The sequence below is a fragment of the Parambassis ranga genome, chromosome 9, assembly GCF_900634625.1.
Source record: "Parambassis ranga chromosome 9, fParRan2.1, whole genome shotgun sequence".
Taxonomy (NCBI): Eukaryota; Metazoa; Chordata; class Actinopteri; family Ambassidae; genus Parambassis; species Parambassis ranga.
This window is the reverse complement of record NC_041030.1, coordinates 16367848-16383898: the sequence shown is the minus strand read 5'-3', so window position 1 is coordinate 16383898 and position 16051 is coordinate 16367848. Positions and strand designations below refer to the sequence as shown.

The 16051-nt window shown below is 41.2% G+C and overlaps 1 protein-coding gene across 1 annotated transcript; it reads left to right on the top strand.

Moving 5' to 3' along the window:
- The first annotated feature begins 230 nt into the window (after window positions 1-230).
- On the top strand, window positions 231-15517 carry si:dkey-178e17.1 (tricarboxylate transport protein, mitochondrial). The gene is made up of 9 exons (XM_028415184.1): window positions 231-773; window positions 7694-7801; window positions 8978-9077; window positions 11548-11686; window positions 11841-11925; window positions 12065-12169; window positions 12264-12379; window positions 12499-12572; window positions 13167-15517. Exons 1-9 carry the CDS (start codon window positions 662-664, stop codon window positions 13279-13281), a joined length of 954 nt encoding a protein of 317 aa, XP_028270985.1. The 5' UTR covers window positions 231-661; the 3' UTR covers window positions 13282-15517.
- The last annotated feature ends 534 nt before the right edge of the window (window positions 15518-16051 follow it).

Genomic DNA, 16051 nt, shown 5'->3' with positions numbered 1-16051 from the left:
GGTTGGGTGGTTTGGACACATTTCTAGCTGCTTCTGGGAGAAATGCGAAAGCTATTTGGCAGTAAACGGTGTAACAACAATGGAACAGGATGTTACTCCTGCTCGCTGAGCTGTTTATATATATGATAATTAACCCAGAGAGAAAGACGGGAGCGGCTGCGCCCCGCCCTTTTTCCTGTACCGGAATAAAAGTGGCCGGTTTCTCCCTAAAAAACACGCACAGCGTGACGCCCGCTGACCACTGTCACGCTATATACTTGGTGGCTGTTGTTCACTTTGTGCAGATATCGCAAAGTTCCACGCGGCAGCAGGATACGGACACACACACAGGTCTTTATCCATCCTTTTATCGCTTCCGGTTTTGCTTTTCGCTCTTACGCACTACCGTCGTGAAACAGTGTTGCCATGGTTACATGTAACATACATTGGATGTAGAGGCTCCTAACTTCCTCGACAAACTGAGTGTCCGCCCACTGTCAACACACACAGAGATCCACCGGAGCGCAGCAGAAATCACCTGAATCCAGGAAAAGCGCACCAGACAGCGGCTGTACATGTGTTGCGCGCTCCAGTCTAGTTGGAAAAACTGCCAGCGACATACTTGAACTACGTTAGATCACAAGCTTTTTGCGGATTTTTCCTGTGTATTTTCATCTTCATCATGCAGGACAGACGCACATTTATCAGCCCCTTTCCCAGACCACGGTGCCTGGCGGCAGCGGCGCCGGCTGGTAAAGCGAAATTAACCCACCCGGGGAAGGCGATCCTGGCAGGTAAGCTCTTCATTCCGGTTTGTCTCCAGATTTGCTGAACATGTCACCGGGTTTGTGAGTTGCACTGAAGTTTTCAGACACTTAAGCTTTGTTTTGGTCTGCGCAACGGAGCGAAGAAAGTACAATACAGACACAATACAGCGCGCAGTGAGAGAAAACTGCAGAGTTGGAGCAGAAATTCAGCACAGAGATGTAGCAATTATACGCATATTTATCACTTTTAGTTTGTAGAAATAGAAATAACTTGGAAAATCTGCACAAGATAGACATTGTTTTTTGGGCGTTTCGCCCTTAAATGACACGTGTCACTTTGGGAATCGCTTTGGCTTGAAGTTGCACAGAGAAGTGTGTGTGTGTCAGTCTGTCTGTTCTGGTAAAACAAGTTATTTTAGGTGACATATTTTTCACTCTCTTCCGTGAGCATCCAATCTGAGCTCATAAAACAGGTCTGTCCTGTCATGTTCAGGTCTTACCTGCTGCTGCAGAGACGTGATTTCATCCTCCTAATCTAAAGATTACCTCTAGTGTACTTTTACATAATGCTATCAGAGCATGCAGTGGGGCAGAGGACTCTCTCCTCAGGCCACACACTGGAGCCGTTCATGCAGGGTCAGAGCAGCAAGAAGACAGAAAATTCATGGAGCTACTTTATGGTGATGGCAGGATTTTTAGGATTTAGTCAATGAACTGTTGATTTTTTTAGCACTGTAATGGCCGCTAAATTGACTTTATGATGGTGTGCAGTTAAAATGACAGAAGCTTCAACACAATATAATAAAAATAGTTCAGCTAGATTTCTTTGTGATAACTAAAATACTAAAATATTGATAAACGCCTCCCATAGAAACAAGTGTCATACACACATGTGTATATATTAGTCCACAATGATTAGTTTTTTTTTTACTTTAACTATTGAATTAATTAATTAATTAGTAAGTTGTGTTTATTTTGCAAATTATTTTATTTCCCCCCTGATATTCCCCCCCTCCCGGTGCCCCCACATCCACATCCCCATCGACCTCTGTGTGTGTGATGATCAGGCTGCAGCACACCAGGCTGATGAAGAGCCTCTCTGAGGTGTTCCTGCATTTAAGGCTTCACGCTGATATCTGGCAGCACTCACACTGATTTCAGCTTTGTGCGCTGGCAGCCTGTTCCACACTGAATATTTCATAGCTATGATTCCTTTTGATTAAAGTTGAAACCACAAAAACTGTTTGTGCAGATGCAACTCTTTCAATAATCAATACAAAAAATATATTCAACTATCAGAAGCTTAATAATATGTGATATGTGATTAATCTTTGCTATACACATAATAGGAATTATTGATTTTTTTTTATGAATGTTGTCAACATGCAGTGATACAGTGCAACATAAATGACATAAACAGGTAAAAACTCATAATATTTAAATTTAAATTATAATTGTGGCTGCAGTCTCCAACTCAAACGATGGACTCGCCTTTCAGACTGATTCTTATCTGTGTCACCTGTGTTTATTTTGGTGTGTGTAGCCTCGAAGTCATTTGTTTTGGGACGCGTCTTTTCATTTTTAAACTGTGGTTTGTAAAGATTTTGTGATAACAGAAGACGAAATGATGTCATCCTGAGATCTACCCCCATCAGTCCTGTACCGCCTGAATGACAGGACGTAGCCCTGCGTTGCCCCTCTCTCTGGGCCCGTTTAGCCCATGTCAGGCCTGTCGGTCCAGTTTCGTTACAGCAGCACGGACGCATTGTTCACCCTCACTGACTCCTCCAGGCCTCGCTGTCAAGACACCAGTTATTTATCTCTCTGCGTGTTTTGGAAATAACGGTGTGTCAGTAGGATGACTCAGCGATAGATGAACCGTCTCTTAGCGTGTAACCTCAGATATCAGCCAGCTGATCATTATTCATGACATTGTATTGCTCCTTCAGACGTATCTGTTATGGTTTACAGCATGTCCGTGTGAGCCACTTGCACATGCCTGAAGGCTTCACGTAGACAAAGCAAGAAGTAGAAGGTCAAAGCTTAATGGAATAAAGAGGGAGCATGGATGGTAGGCTGGGAGGAGGGCGCACAATTTACTGTGAGCTCTTTCTGCTCCCATTGGTTCATTCAAGTGTTCCTTTGGTGATGACTGAAGTTGAGACATGGAAGGAGGGCGAGTTTTATCAGCATGAAGCCTGAGGGAGAGGGAGAGAGAGAGTGGCCTAAATGGGACTCTGGTCCTGGTTTGTGGCTTTCAGTTATAGTTTTCGGTGGAGAAGCAGCAGAGGTTTGGACAGAATGAGAAACTTTGCTTTTCAACTTGATTTCATGATAGATTGGGTTTTGCGCTTAGACAGGCTTGTTTTTATGACACGCTCTCTCCTCCTCTCACCCATCGCCTCTCCCTCTCCAGCCTCGGGGCAGCCAGTTAGGTTTTCTGAGTAGTTGTCTCCTCTCAGGCTCAGAGGGCTCATCAGACTGTGGCTCACCCCCCGTTTCCTCACGTCACAGGCAACGCCGCACACAGTCTACTCCTATCTACTGTTCATGTCGCTCGCAGACCACAAGTACCAGGAGGCAGGATCATAAATCACAGTGCAGTGCTCGGTTCAACCCCCACTGCAACAGCTTGTCAGCTACATGTCAATGTAATGCGCCCACGGACACACAAATAAACAGCAGCGTAGAAAAGTGCAATCATTTAAATGGAGTAGACAACACAGAATAATATGTATATGTTAGACATACTACAACCATTTTTTTGTCATAAACTGCACGGTGTGTTCACAGCAGGGTGATGGTTTTCAACAGTCTAAAGTCCTGAAAAATGATTGACTCAAACTTAAAAATCCTATTTGCTGTTGATTTGTAGTCTTGAGGGATGTATGTGTCTCGTGTTATTGTTTGGCTGCTAAACTAAAACAATAAGCTAAAAAATGCTAAATGAAGATGAACAATAATCCTTTCATGTTAACACCCACAGGCTCTCTGAAGAGCAGTTTTTAAGCTTATGTCTTAAATTTGAGGCTTTTATTGGTAGTATTTGGGAATTGATTCCATTTTGAAGCCCTCGAGTGGCCAATTGAGGAACTGTAGTTTGTAACACTTGTCATTGGCTTCATCTTCCATCTTCAGAGGTTGCTGCTTGGCTAATAATGGGAGAGAATCCTTCTTGCAAACTTTCCTTTAACAATAAAATTAACTTTAATCAATGGCAGACCGGCCATGAATCAAAGTAGATGATCAACAAATCAAAACCACTTGTTTCTTCCTGTAGCAAGCCTCGTTTCCATCTGCACAAACTAAAAACAACCCGTCCTGTTCATGTAAACCTCTGTACTACTACTACTACTCTGTGTGCTGCAGGCTTCTACTCAGTTAAAGCAGCTTCTATGTAAAATTAATCAACATCCACCCTGTAATTAAGCATCAGTGGATGAATTAGGGAGTCTTCTTCGGGACAGAGGAAGCCTAAAAGGCCAGACGTCAGATGAATAATTCTTTTCATCTTTTGAGGAATATTGCAGATATATTAATAAGACACCTCGTGTTTGAAGTGCATCAGTCCTCTGGCGATATTCTCTGTTTGGTACATGGATGTAACAGCATCCTTCCACTGTTCTCCTCCCTCCAGAGAATTGAAAGTCAGATATAATCATCTAAATAAAGAACTGAATCTGAATTAATAATGGATAAAAAATTCAAAACTGATCATTAATTTGCTGCTACATGCACAGGTCACAGACACACTGTTGAATGTTTTTCTTGACTGTTTGAATCACCAGAATCTATTTATATTTAACACGACAGCAGGCTTCACATATGTTCAGGGGAGTCAGAACTTTCTGACAAAAAAAAGGAAGTTTCTTAGTGGACCAGATGTGCTGGATGCTAATTAGAATCACTAAGCTGTTCCTCCCCGTCAGCTGGCGGTCTGTGGCTCACCTGGCTTCCCCTGTAAATAAGTGAATCTGTGTTTCTGTGCTGCTTTCGTTCATGACGGTGTGTGACAGTCAATTTAAAAAAGGAGTAGGGGTTTTACTAATGTGTTGATTAAGTGAGAAAAAGGACACATTCCAAACTGTGTTTGATTACAGTTTCTCATTTGTGTGGATTTTAAGTGGTTGTAAACTCAGTATTTTGTGGATATTGCGATAAATGTTTTAGGGTCAGGAATCACCAAGCTGACTAGTATTTGTGGCATGGCCATCAGACTCTTTTTTTTCCTCCTAAAATGGTGGTCACTGCTAAGAATCACTCTGATTGGCTGTGTAGCCTCTTGAACGAGATCGAGCAAGTATGGTCTCATCTGAACATTTTTAATACTTAAACACTGACATCTAAAGTAACGACAAAAGACACTACTGGCACCACATGGGCGTTTTCTTTTGCCCAGAATCAGCTGATTTGATGTAATACTGGACTCAGTGCAGGTTGTTCAATGTTGGTTTGGTTTGTCTGGGTCTTTAAGAAAGTGGTATATCAGCCTGAAATACCTATTGATGGGTTATGGTTCACATTCATAGTCCCAAGAATTGATGAATCTCTCAACTTGCACATTTTTTTACTTTGTTTAATCTATCCTGACAGTAACAGGATGGATTGCCATTACATTTGGTGCAAATATTCATGACTTTAGTAAGTCTGTGACTTTTCAGCTCCTGTTAAACCATGGATGTGCATAAATGCGGAATAAATCTCATATTTTTTGGTCATGCAATGTGTAGCAGCAGTATTAGTGGTAGAGTTACAGCCTTAGGAGCACCGATTAGGTTATAAATCAACCTCGTCTAGCCAGTGACAGCGTTACCTTTAAACAGAACGCCAGCTTGTGTCTGATTTATTAATCTACAGTGTACATTTTGGACATTTTTGAATAAAAGCCTATTTGTTGCACCGCAGCGCAGCTTCTCTTGGTTCTCTCCTGTATCGTTTCATGGAATAGGAGGTGTCAGAGATCTATGTGAATGCATTGATTTTACGACAGTGTGTGGAGATGAGTAGTTGGGGGGAATGAGAGAGAGGAAGGAGGGTGCAGCTGGGGAAAAAAAAAATCATGGACAGTAGAGGAGAGCGAGCCAGTGAAGATAAAGATTAATGGCCATTTTGCTCTTGTACCCACGTTTGGCTGCTGCACGGGAGTCATTTAGGGTGTCATCTGTGTGTAAATGTGTGTGGAATGTAGGCCACAAAGTGGTCTAGAAGACAAACAAGCTGCTGCTTCTCTTCCATCGAGCGCCACGCCTGATGAGGATTGATCATGTGTTGTGTCTGCTGCTGAGTCGCTGCCTCTGACTGACTACTGGTTGGTTTTTATATGCAGCACTGTCTGCAGAAAACGGATGAATAATGTTCATTGTTTCTTCTTTTTTTACTAAAGACACACTGACCCACTGAGCTGGGGTGGTGGTGGCTAGAATGGAGCGTTGTAATGCTCACGTGATTTCTGTTACATCTCAGCTGAATCACATTTTCCTAACAGTTCAGAAGGATTAGGAGAATTACAGCTCCCAGGCCTGGTGATTAACATGTGGCGAGTTTCAGACCTCACCACAAGAACACTATGCTGAATGCGTGTTAGCATTAAGGATAGGTTCAAGGAGGGGTTATGTGCAGCTTTAAGTAAAAGCCAGTTTTCCTTATTGATTTCCTTTATTAAATTCAATCTGCAGATAACGAAGAGCCAGGGGATTAGAAGCTTTTTAGTGCTCTGAGACCAATGAGATGTGGAACAGGACACAAACCAATACCTACATTTTTTTACACATTCTTTATGTTATTAGTAATATGTAATAATAGTTTTTTACTGATTGTTTCATACTGTGAAACATGCAGGTTACATGAAGACACCAAAACATTGCACATTTGCACAGCACACCCTGTAGCCACCCTTCCAAAGCATGCTGCAGACTAAATATACGATGTTATCTTAGATGCGGTACAGGCGATGCTTTAGCTACATAGGTGCCACAGTGACAAAAGTCACGTTAAAGGACATAAGTGAGGAGTGCAAAATTACCAAACTAAATAAAATACACAAGAACAGAAAGTAAAAGATGTTTTATTCACTAAATTGTAGCAACTTTGTGCTGACTTCCTTCCAGCATTTAATATTTGACTACCCATTCTTTGATTTGCTGTGGTAAATTATTTTCGGTACATTGTGACTAATGCACATCTAGTACAGTAAAGTGTTCCTCATTATTGACAGGAATTTCTTTAGTCTGCATGTTTCTGTGTAACCACATGATGTGCGTGGTTCCCTTGTTCAGAGTGCATGTGTGTCTGTGTCATTGACTTAATGGATGGTCTTGGCCTGGGTAATGGAGCCCCTCCCTGCAGGCTGAGTGGATAATTTAATTAATGTCAGCCCTCTCCCTATCCCTGCTCCTTTTCTTGTGACTCATCTTGTTGTGTGTTAGCCTCGCTTTTGGACACTTGTTCTCATCTGTTTAACTTATTGACTATGGTGGCTCTCAGGCTAATTGCTTTTAGAGTCACACATTCATTCACTGTCTTTCATCTCCAGATTTCTGTCTGAATATTTCCCTCCTGCAAACACAGAGGCAGAGAAAGTGCTCCAATGTGAAGCTAAAATTCCTCACACAACCCTCTTACTGTTTGTTCAGACTTTTTTGGCCTCAGCAGGAAGGCTTGATTCATCTTGGCCCAGCTCGTTACTCTCCCTCCCTCAGCAGCAGTGCTTTTAATGTTTATGGAGTGAAAGCCATTTGTGGCGTCACAGTAATGATCCATGGCGTTATGGCAGCTCCTTGTAATTTAAAAGAGGTGGAACAGGGAACTGAATTTAGCTGGGTAAGGCTGCAGCCACAGTCATACTAAGTTTAGGCAATATGTCAACAAAGCTGTCTTGACCTGTTTATTTATTTATCAGTCAATTTTTGATTGGCTTCATTAATTACTGTTTATTATGTGCTTCTCAGGTGGACTTGCAGGAGGCATAGAGATCTGCATCACCTTTCCAACAGAGTATGTAAAGACCCAGTTACAGCTGGATGAGAAGGCCAATCCACCAAAATATAGAGGAATAGGTGAGTCTCTATCTATCTATCTATCTATCTATCTATCTATCTATCTATCTATCTATCTATCTATCTATCTATCTATCTATCTATCTATCTATCTATCTATCTATCTATCTATCTATCTATCTATCTATCTATCTATCTATCTATGTTCTGTTCTCCGTTCTTTATCCCATCTCTGTCTCTGTCAGGAGCTCGTTATCTAATTACCCATCATCCCCAGGTACATCAGTGATTCTGGCAGGCTGTCACTGTGCCTGTATTTATATGACTTAGAACAGACCAGTGCACACATGCACACCATACACACACACACACACTTCCATCCGTGCGTACCAGCATCGTACACAAACAACGCCCAGGATCTGCTAATGTCAGCTGGGGCTCTGAGGATTGGAGACCATGCTAATGAGCACACAGACAGCTGTTGCTTTTCTCGCTCAGTTGTGCATTTGGCCCAATAGCAAAACATGGATTGCTGGACTGATGTCTCCAAGAGCCAGAAACAAGTTCAAAGGAAACATCAAGTTTCAAAGTTCAGCTTGTGGTTTCATTTACTCATGACATAAATAATTATTTAAAAAAAGCACCATTATTCTTAGATGTGAGTTCTTTATCATTCTATGATTAATGCGCTCAATCTTAAAAAAAACGTATTTTCTATGTAACTCAGTAAATTGTACCATAGCTATATATAAAGATGGACACTCCCAGGTCTACAGCTCAGAGGCTCGAGCTGTCATCATCTTGGCAGAGCCTAATTACACGACAGTGTTTAAATGGGTGGAGATCAAAACCAATTTTGTACATGTTTATTTCTGCTATAAAACTGAACATTTTAACATAGTCAGTGTGGTCAGTTGCTTTTAAAGGCAGCCTTAGATGGCCATTTAAAGGACTGCAGCTTTGGTATTTTTCATTTATTTTGCTTGATGTGAACATCCATCCATCCATCCATTATCTGAACCAGCTCTATTCTGCAGTGCAGGGTCATGGGGGGCTGAATCCTATCACAGCTATCTATGGGTGAGAGGCAGGGTACACCCTGAACAGGTCACCAATCCATCGCAGGGCTGATGTGAACATCAAAATGCAAAATACTGAAATGCATGTAAAACATAAGTAATACATGTCATCATGTATTTAGTTGTTTTATAAAACATACTTCATGTTGTCCTCCAGGTGACTGTGTGAAGCAGACAGTACAGAATCATGGTGTCAAAGGACTGTACAGAGGACTCAGCTCACTGCTGTATGGATCCATTCCCAAATCTGCTGTCAGGTACGTGAAACAGCCGATTATATATATTATTAGTATGTGTAAAATGATAACATTTACCCAACTGTAAAGTTAAATCCAGGCTTGTCTTGGTTTAAAGTTTCTGATTCTTATAGCTGTCTGTTTGTACAATACATAGTCATTAACCTTTAGAATAAATATCAGTGCTTATACATAAATACATTTGATCTGTAGAGCAACTTTACTAAGCAAGGAATTATGTGAAACAATCTTTACTTTACTTGTTATGTCCTGTGTTAATATAAAAGCTGAAGCATCTACCTGTGCAATAAAGGCTGAAAACCATGAACATTATGGTCTTCTAGCTGGAATCACAAACTCAAGACAACTAACACATTCCAATTATTCTACTCCATTACCCACAAGGCATAAATGTCACACTAGCCTTCAGATTAATTATGTTATTCTTTTATAGCAGTGACATTTATCTACAGACAACGCAATGCAAAAACGGCTGCCAGACGCTTTTATTGTCAGCTTTTTGTTGCTTGTTTTATCCTTTCATTCTCTCTCTCTCTCTCCCTTCCTCTCACTCATTTTGTGTGTGTGTGTTGTGCTGGAGGGTAGAGCTTGTCGGTACGATGGAGAGACAGGCCCAGTCAGGCGGAGCAAAGACGCCACTCAAACTCAGACAGGGTCTCAATAGGGGCACAAGAGAGTGGGACTTGTGTTGGTGCTCTGGTGTGTGTGTGTGTGTGTGTGTGTGTGTGTGTGTGTGTGTGTGTGTGCGCACATGCACATTCAGTATAACTGTCAGTCATCCATCAGCATCATTTTGAGAGGGAGTCAGAACGTTTTTGTTATAATTCAACTGAGAATTTTCTGTTATGTTTGTCGCTTTTCCTTTTTAGAAACATGCTGTGTAACCTTTAAAAAAAAGACTTTTATTTTGGAGCTATTTTGTTTCACCTTTCTTCTTCCTGCTCACATCATCAGATTATAAACAAGAAAATGAAAATTCAGAGAAAGAGAGATGTTATAGAGTCTGTTCTTTCCTTAGTTCCTCTGTCTTTCTTTCTCTACCCGTCCTCTGTCTCTCCTCCCATCCCATTAACTGATTGCCTGTGCACCATCAGGCTCCATATACAGAACGCATAAGTGTTGTCAGGGAGGTAAGAGAAGGACGTGTGAGAGAGCCTTTGACCTTTTCCGTTCTGTTAACCCTTCATCCTTCCTCTCTGTCAGCACAGCCTCCTTCCTTTATTTCTTCACCATATTCTCTCCTTTTCCTTCACCTTCTCTTCTGAAGGGCCACTAATGAAGACTGGGCAGCACTCTGCTGTCTCCTATGACTCATCTCTGGCTGTGGACATCGGCCAAAGGATGTGTCATATTCTAAGCATTTTGTTAAAGCAAGCAAGTTTGTTAAATGGGAAGGCGAGTAAATTGGCAAAGGAACAGGCCTGACAGTGGCATATTTCTCTCTGGCAGCTTTTAAAGAATAGAATTTGTTTCAAAAGGTAACTTATTAAGTGCAGCGTCATCTCTGAGCGTGATACATACTTTATTTTTCTCCAAATGTGAAAAGCTGTTTGTAGTCAGCGTGAGGTGTGCACAGGGACTCATTTTTATGAGTTCCTGTTTGACAGTAGGAGTCAGTTAATTGTGAGGGAGCCTGAATCTGTGCAAGGACTGAGACGGGAACAGATGTGGACGCCTAATGAGCAGAGAAGAAGCTTGCAGATTGAAAAATAAAATCACACGAGGAGAGCGTCTGAGATGAATTTAGTTCGACTGTTGACAAAGGCAGGTAAACGGTTCAGCCTAAGAAAAGACAACACATTTATCAAGACCTGGTGTCTGTCCTCCCCCTCCCCTTCAATGAACGTACCAGGCCACATCGTGCCGTCACCACAATTCAATTCCGTCTATAAATAACCTTTCTTGTAAAGGACTCGCTGGCACAACATTTTCTGATTGCAGAGATACACAAACCCCACCTCCCTGTCTCTCTGTCCCTGGGCCGGCTTCCATGGCAGCGGATGCTGGTCAGTCGTTGGTCACTGACACACTGCAGTTTATTGGTGTATCTTAAATGAGGACACGAGCAGGACAATAAAGTAAAAAGCCTTCCCCACAAACACACGCACACAAACGCACGCACTGCACATTCAGCAGTTTGTCTCCGGAAGTTTCTGCTTTTATTTGTGCTTGGTGAGAATTTTCCGCTCAGATGAGACGCAGTGTAATTATGTGGCTTTTTATTCATAACGAGGAACCTCATTACGTTTCCCTGCAATTTCACCTTCTATTTGTTCACGGTTATGTTGAATATATTCATGGCTGACACATTTATTTCAGATTGCTGAGTGAATGCTTTAGACAGTTCTTCTAAAATGTTACTCTCAGCTTGTAGGTAATGTCTGCCTCCACAACAGCTTTACCTATTCACTTAATTTGTAGTCCTTCTGGACAAACTGGATACTGACCTTACCCTCTTGTCTTCCTGCAGGTTTGGGGTGTTTGAATTCCTCAGTAACCGTGCAAAGGATGAGTCTGGCCGACTGGACAGCACCAAAGGCCTGCTGTGTGGGCTTGGAGCCGGAGTCTTGGAGGCTGTGTTGGTGGTGTGTCCCATGGAAACTGTGAAGGTATTTTACAAACTCATTTTAGGACATTTAATTACATTAGAACAGAAAAAAAACATTTCAGTATGAAGCTCCCCTTGTTTCTCTGAATGTAGGCTAGACAAAACATTTGTGCAGTTCTCATCATCCTGTGCTCTCCTTTGTGTTATCTCCCAAGGTGAAATTCATTCACGACCAGACTTCAGCCAAACCCAAATACAAAGGCTTTTTCCACGGAGTCAGAGAGATAGTCAGGGAACAAGGTAAAGACAGGCTTTACTGCAATGCATAGGTTTACCTGACATCTGCTGGTCAGACAGGGTAATGCAGCTGTGTATGTCTGTGATGCTGTAGTGCTGAAGTCTTATGATGTGTTTATCCTCTTGTTTCTTGCCTGAACAGGTCTAAGAGGGACGTATCAGGGTCTAACTGCGACAGTTCTCAAACAAGGCTCAAACCAGGCTATTCGCTTCTTTGTGATGACCTCTCTTAAGAACTGGTACAAAGGTCAGTGTACATGAGAACCTGCATTTGTGTGTAATAGAAATATTGGATATAAAAGGAAGACTGACTCCATTACTGTTTCACTGACTTTCATTAGGTGATAATCCAAACAAAGCTATAAACCCTTTGGTGACTGGAGCCTTTGGAGCCATAGCAGGAGCAGCCAGTGTGTTTGGAAACACTCCACTAGATGTTATCAAGACAAGGATGCAGGTACACAGTGGGATGGCTGCTTAAAGCTCAGGGCTTTGTTTTAGATGCTGGCATTTTACTTCAAAGTTGTGAGATGGTTGCAGCCTACTGCTAACAATTCCATTATTTTCTTTCTGAAGGGTCTGGAAGCACATAAATACAAAAGCACACTAGACTGTGCTGCGAAGATCCTGAGACATGAAGGCGTAGCAGCGTGAGTACCTCCAGCTTTCTTTTAGTTCAGCTCAGCTCTGGTTTGTAATGTTGATTTCACAGTGTTTGCATCGTAAATATTTTATAGTACTGCAGGTGCAAATTTTTTTTGCTTTATGCTGAAAGATGAAAATACTGATGAATGAAAGATAAATCTCATGATAGTAAAGACTACAACTTAAGAAAACCTTTGCAAATAGAAAGAAATCAAAGACAATAAAGAAACTGTTTGATCAGTTTCACACAACACAAACAAATACAAAAACAAAAAGTGAACTTGGCTGTGCTGAAAAACAAGTGTGGTCTGTAGTCTAAAAGAAAAATACATATTGCCTCAGGGAGCAGACTTTATAACTTGTAACAACTCACCAGTGAAAACAACAAGAATGTCTAAACCAGGTCCATCACTTTTTGTGGTGGTACGGTTATGCATGTAAAATACAATCCCTTTCAGTACAATGTTATGACATTCAAGGTCCATATTTATAAACACATACATAACTGTAACATTTGAATTGTATGGATAGATGTGGTGAAACTTGTATATGTTTGAAGTACTAACAATGTGATGCCTTACATGTGCTCCTCTCTGTAGTTTCTATAAAGGGACAGTTCCCCGGCTGGGCCGGGTGTGTCTGGATGTGGCCATCGTTTTCATCATCTATGAGGAGGTGGTGAAGGTCCTGAACATGGTCTGGAAGACAGACTGAGCTGCTGGATGTACACTGGCTGACATAAGTCTTGTCCCATATGCACATAGTAACTTCATCTGTTAATTATCTGTCTCATCTGTAATGCCGGTTTCCTAGCACTAATTTCCCCATTGGACCACTGTGTGAAAGAATTCGACTATCTGTTCTTGTGCATAATTGATTTTCTGGTGTCCAGGCCTTTTTTTTAGCTCGGCTGCAGTTAAAGAAGGATTGGCCTTGGAGAGTCAAACCAACAAGTGGTGATCTCGAGCAGTTGTCTTACAGGGTCTTCCTGACCTGGGATTGTCATGAACTTCACCAGTTTCTTAAAATCTTTTTCATATCCTATTCACTTGCTGCTTAGATACATTAAAGATTTCTGCCACCTCAGCAGCAGACTTGGTCTTCAGGCTCTTGATGATCTGCAGTTTGTTCTGTGGTTGAATCTTTGGCATGTTGTCAGAGTGCAGTTTGCTCTTCATATGAAGGTCTAGTATTCTAGTTGTCCTTTTAAACACACCTGAGAATGTGTTCATTACATTATTTGTCACAGGTGAAGCTCTAACATGTGATTGGTTGAGTCATATGAAAATGAGACAAGACTTTGTCCTTGCAAAAACAGAGGTCATGGGCTCTGTTATTCATGTAAAGTGTTACCCTGTTATTCATGTAAAGTCTCTTGGCATTAAAATGAACCATTAATTATTACAAATAAGTGATTAGAAATACAAATAATTAACAGATGAAGTTACTATGTGCATATGGGACAAGACTTATGTCAGCCAGTGTACAGACAAGATGATGGCTTCCAATGATAGAGAACTGAACTCAGGCCAGTGTCACATGCTGACGACGAGGTCAAAGAGCTGCTCGACAGAAGATCCAGAAGAGAAGGAAAGACTGATAAGAAGCCCACATCTAGACAGCTCTGATGCTCAGAATCAAACTCCTGACAAGATCTTGGACCAAGGGTGTTTTACAAAGTGGGATTATAAGGAAGGAAATCTGAATCTGAAATCCAACAGCTGCTTTTTCAGGCATGCTGGTGCACTTTCCCTGTAGGTCTGCTTTATAAAACACCCTCCTTCAGTGAAGAACATGGTCTCTGGTCACTCACAGCTGTTTTGCAGATGTTTACTGCACATATGCAGGTGTCATTCTGGATTATCTTAAGCTTGTGTTGCTCTCTGTCTCTTCTTGTGCCTACAATGGGTTTAAGTTCAGAGGAGCCAGACTGCAGCTGGCTGCAGTTTACAGTCACATTAACTGCACCAACTTCCATAGCTAGGCCTTTAATCAGAACATATTTCATAATTATTTTTATACAGCGTAATTACAAATTTAGTTTACTACTAGAATTTTATTGTATTGTAGAATATGGTATATTTTATTCTTGTGCCAAATACCAAACCTATTATTACAATTGTTCTGTTGAGTAAGAACATGTAAAAGTAGCCTAAAAGAAAAGAGCAAATATTATGAATCATACTGTGATATCCTTAATTTATTTAACATGGAGCATTAAATATATTGAGTTCAGAGACCTGTTGCTGTTAATATGTGCCACTTGTGTCAAGTTTTTTTTATAAATCAGGTCATAAAAGTGTTTTAAGGAAATTATTTGCTTGCAGTAATTCACTGTGAGTCTGGATGATTTAATGAGTCCTTTAGACAAACTAACCTCAGACCTTATTACCTTCCAGTGCAGTCAGGTCACCAGACTCCTGCCATTTCAGTTTGGTTTACATTATAAACTGTTGTTCAAAATTGAATTACATCATAACCCCTTCAACTCAACATCCAGTACTGTTCTGTTTCAGTGCCATTCAGGGTTTTACTTCTCACGTATGTGCCTTTTTGCATTTGTTGGTGAATGCTTGTTGAGATGTAACATGATTTATTATCGCACTTTAATCCGCTGTTATCATCCAGTTATGGTGTTTATATAATAACAAACTGTTCTCCTTGTGACGTAAAGGCAAGTATAATCTCTATGTGTTACTGGAACGATTGTATTAAAATGGATTTTATTTCTCTATAAATGTGACCAAACTGCCAGACAATATAACTGTGATACTAAATCTGTGTATACCAAGACTATGAGATGGGTGTGTGTGTGTATGTCTGTGGGTCATTATGGTGAAGTTTGTGCAATAAATGCTGCCCCTCCCTCCCCCTTCATTTTGTCTGTGTTTAGTGTAAAGTCCTTTGTTGTACAAGGGAATTTCAAAACTCATTAAAAAGAAACATCTGAAACCTGAAAGTATGCAGAATGCTTGTTGCTTTTACCCTCCCTCTTTCACTTGCCTGTTGTTCTGCCCTTTTTGGTTACAACAGATCATGTTGGGACAAACCATGGGGGGCAGGTACAGGGGGAGGAAAGGAACAGGGGGCTCATTGTTCCAGATTTGGCTGATGCTCATGTAGGGTGAATTAACTATCCATCTCTCCTTCTCTCATTTTTTCCTTCTCACACACACACTCCTCTGGTGCCTTAGTGTTTGTTGCTCAAAGGAATGTGCAGCTCCCTGCAGATGAGAGAGGATGGGAGTGAGGACAGTATGTTTTGACCTGCAGTGAGAAATAACATGCACGTTTTTCATGCTAAAATGAATAAGGCTGAATTGACTTAAAACTTAACATGCATTACTCAACTTAGCACCCTTAAAAACGGAAGAAAATGTATTTGAAATTGCAAATACTGAGACTTAAATACATGGTAAAATGTTACCACTAGAGGGAGCTATAGCTCAAATATCTGCACTCTCTCTCGCACACCTACACGCAC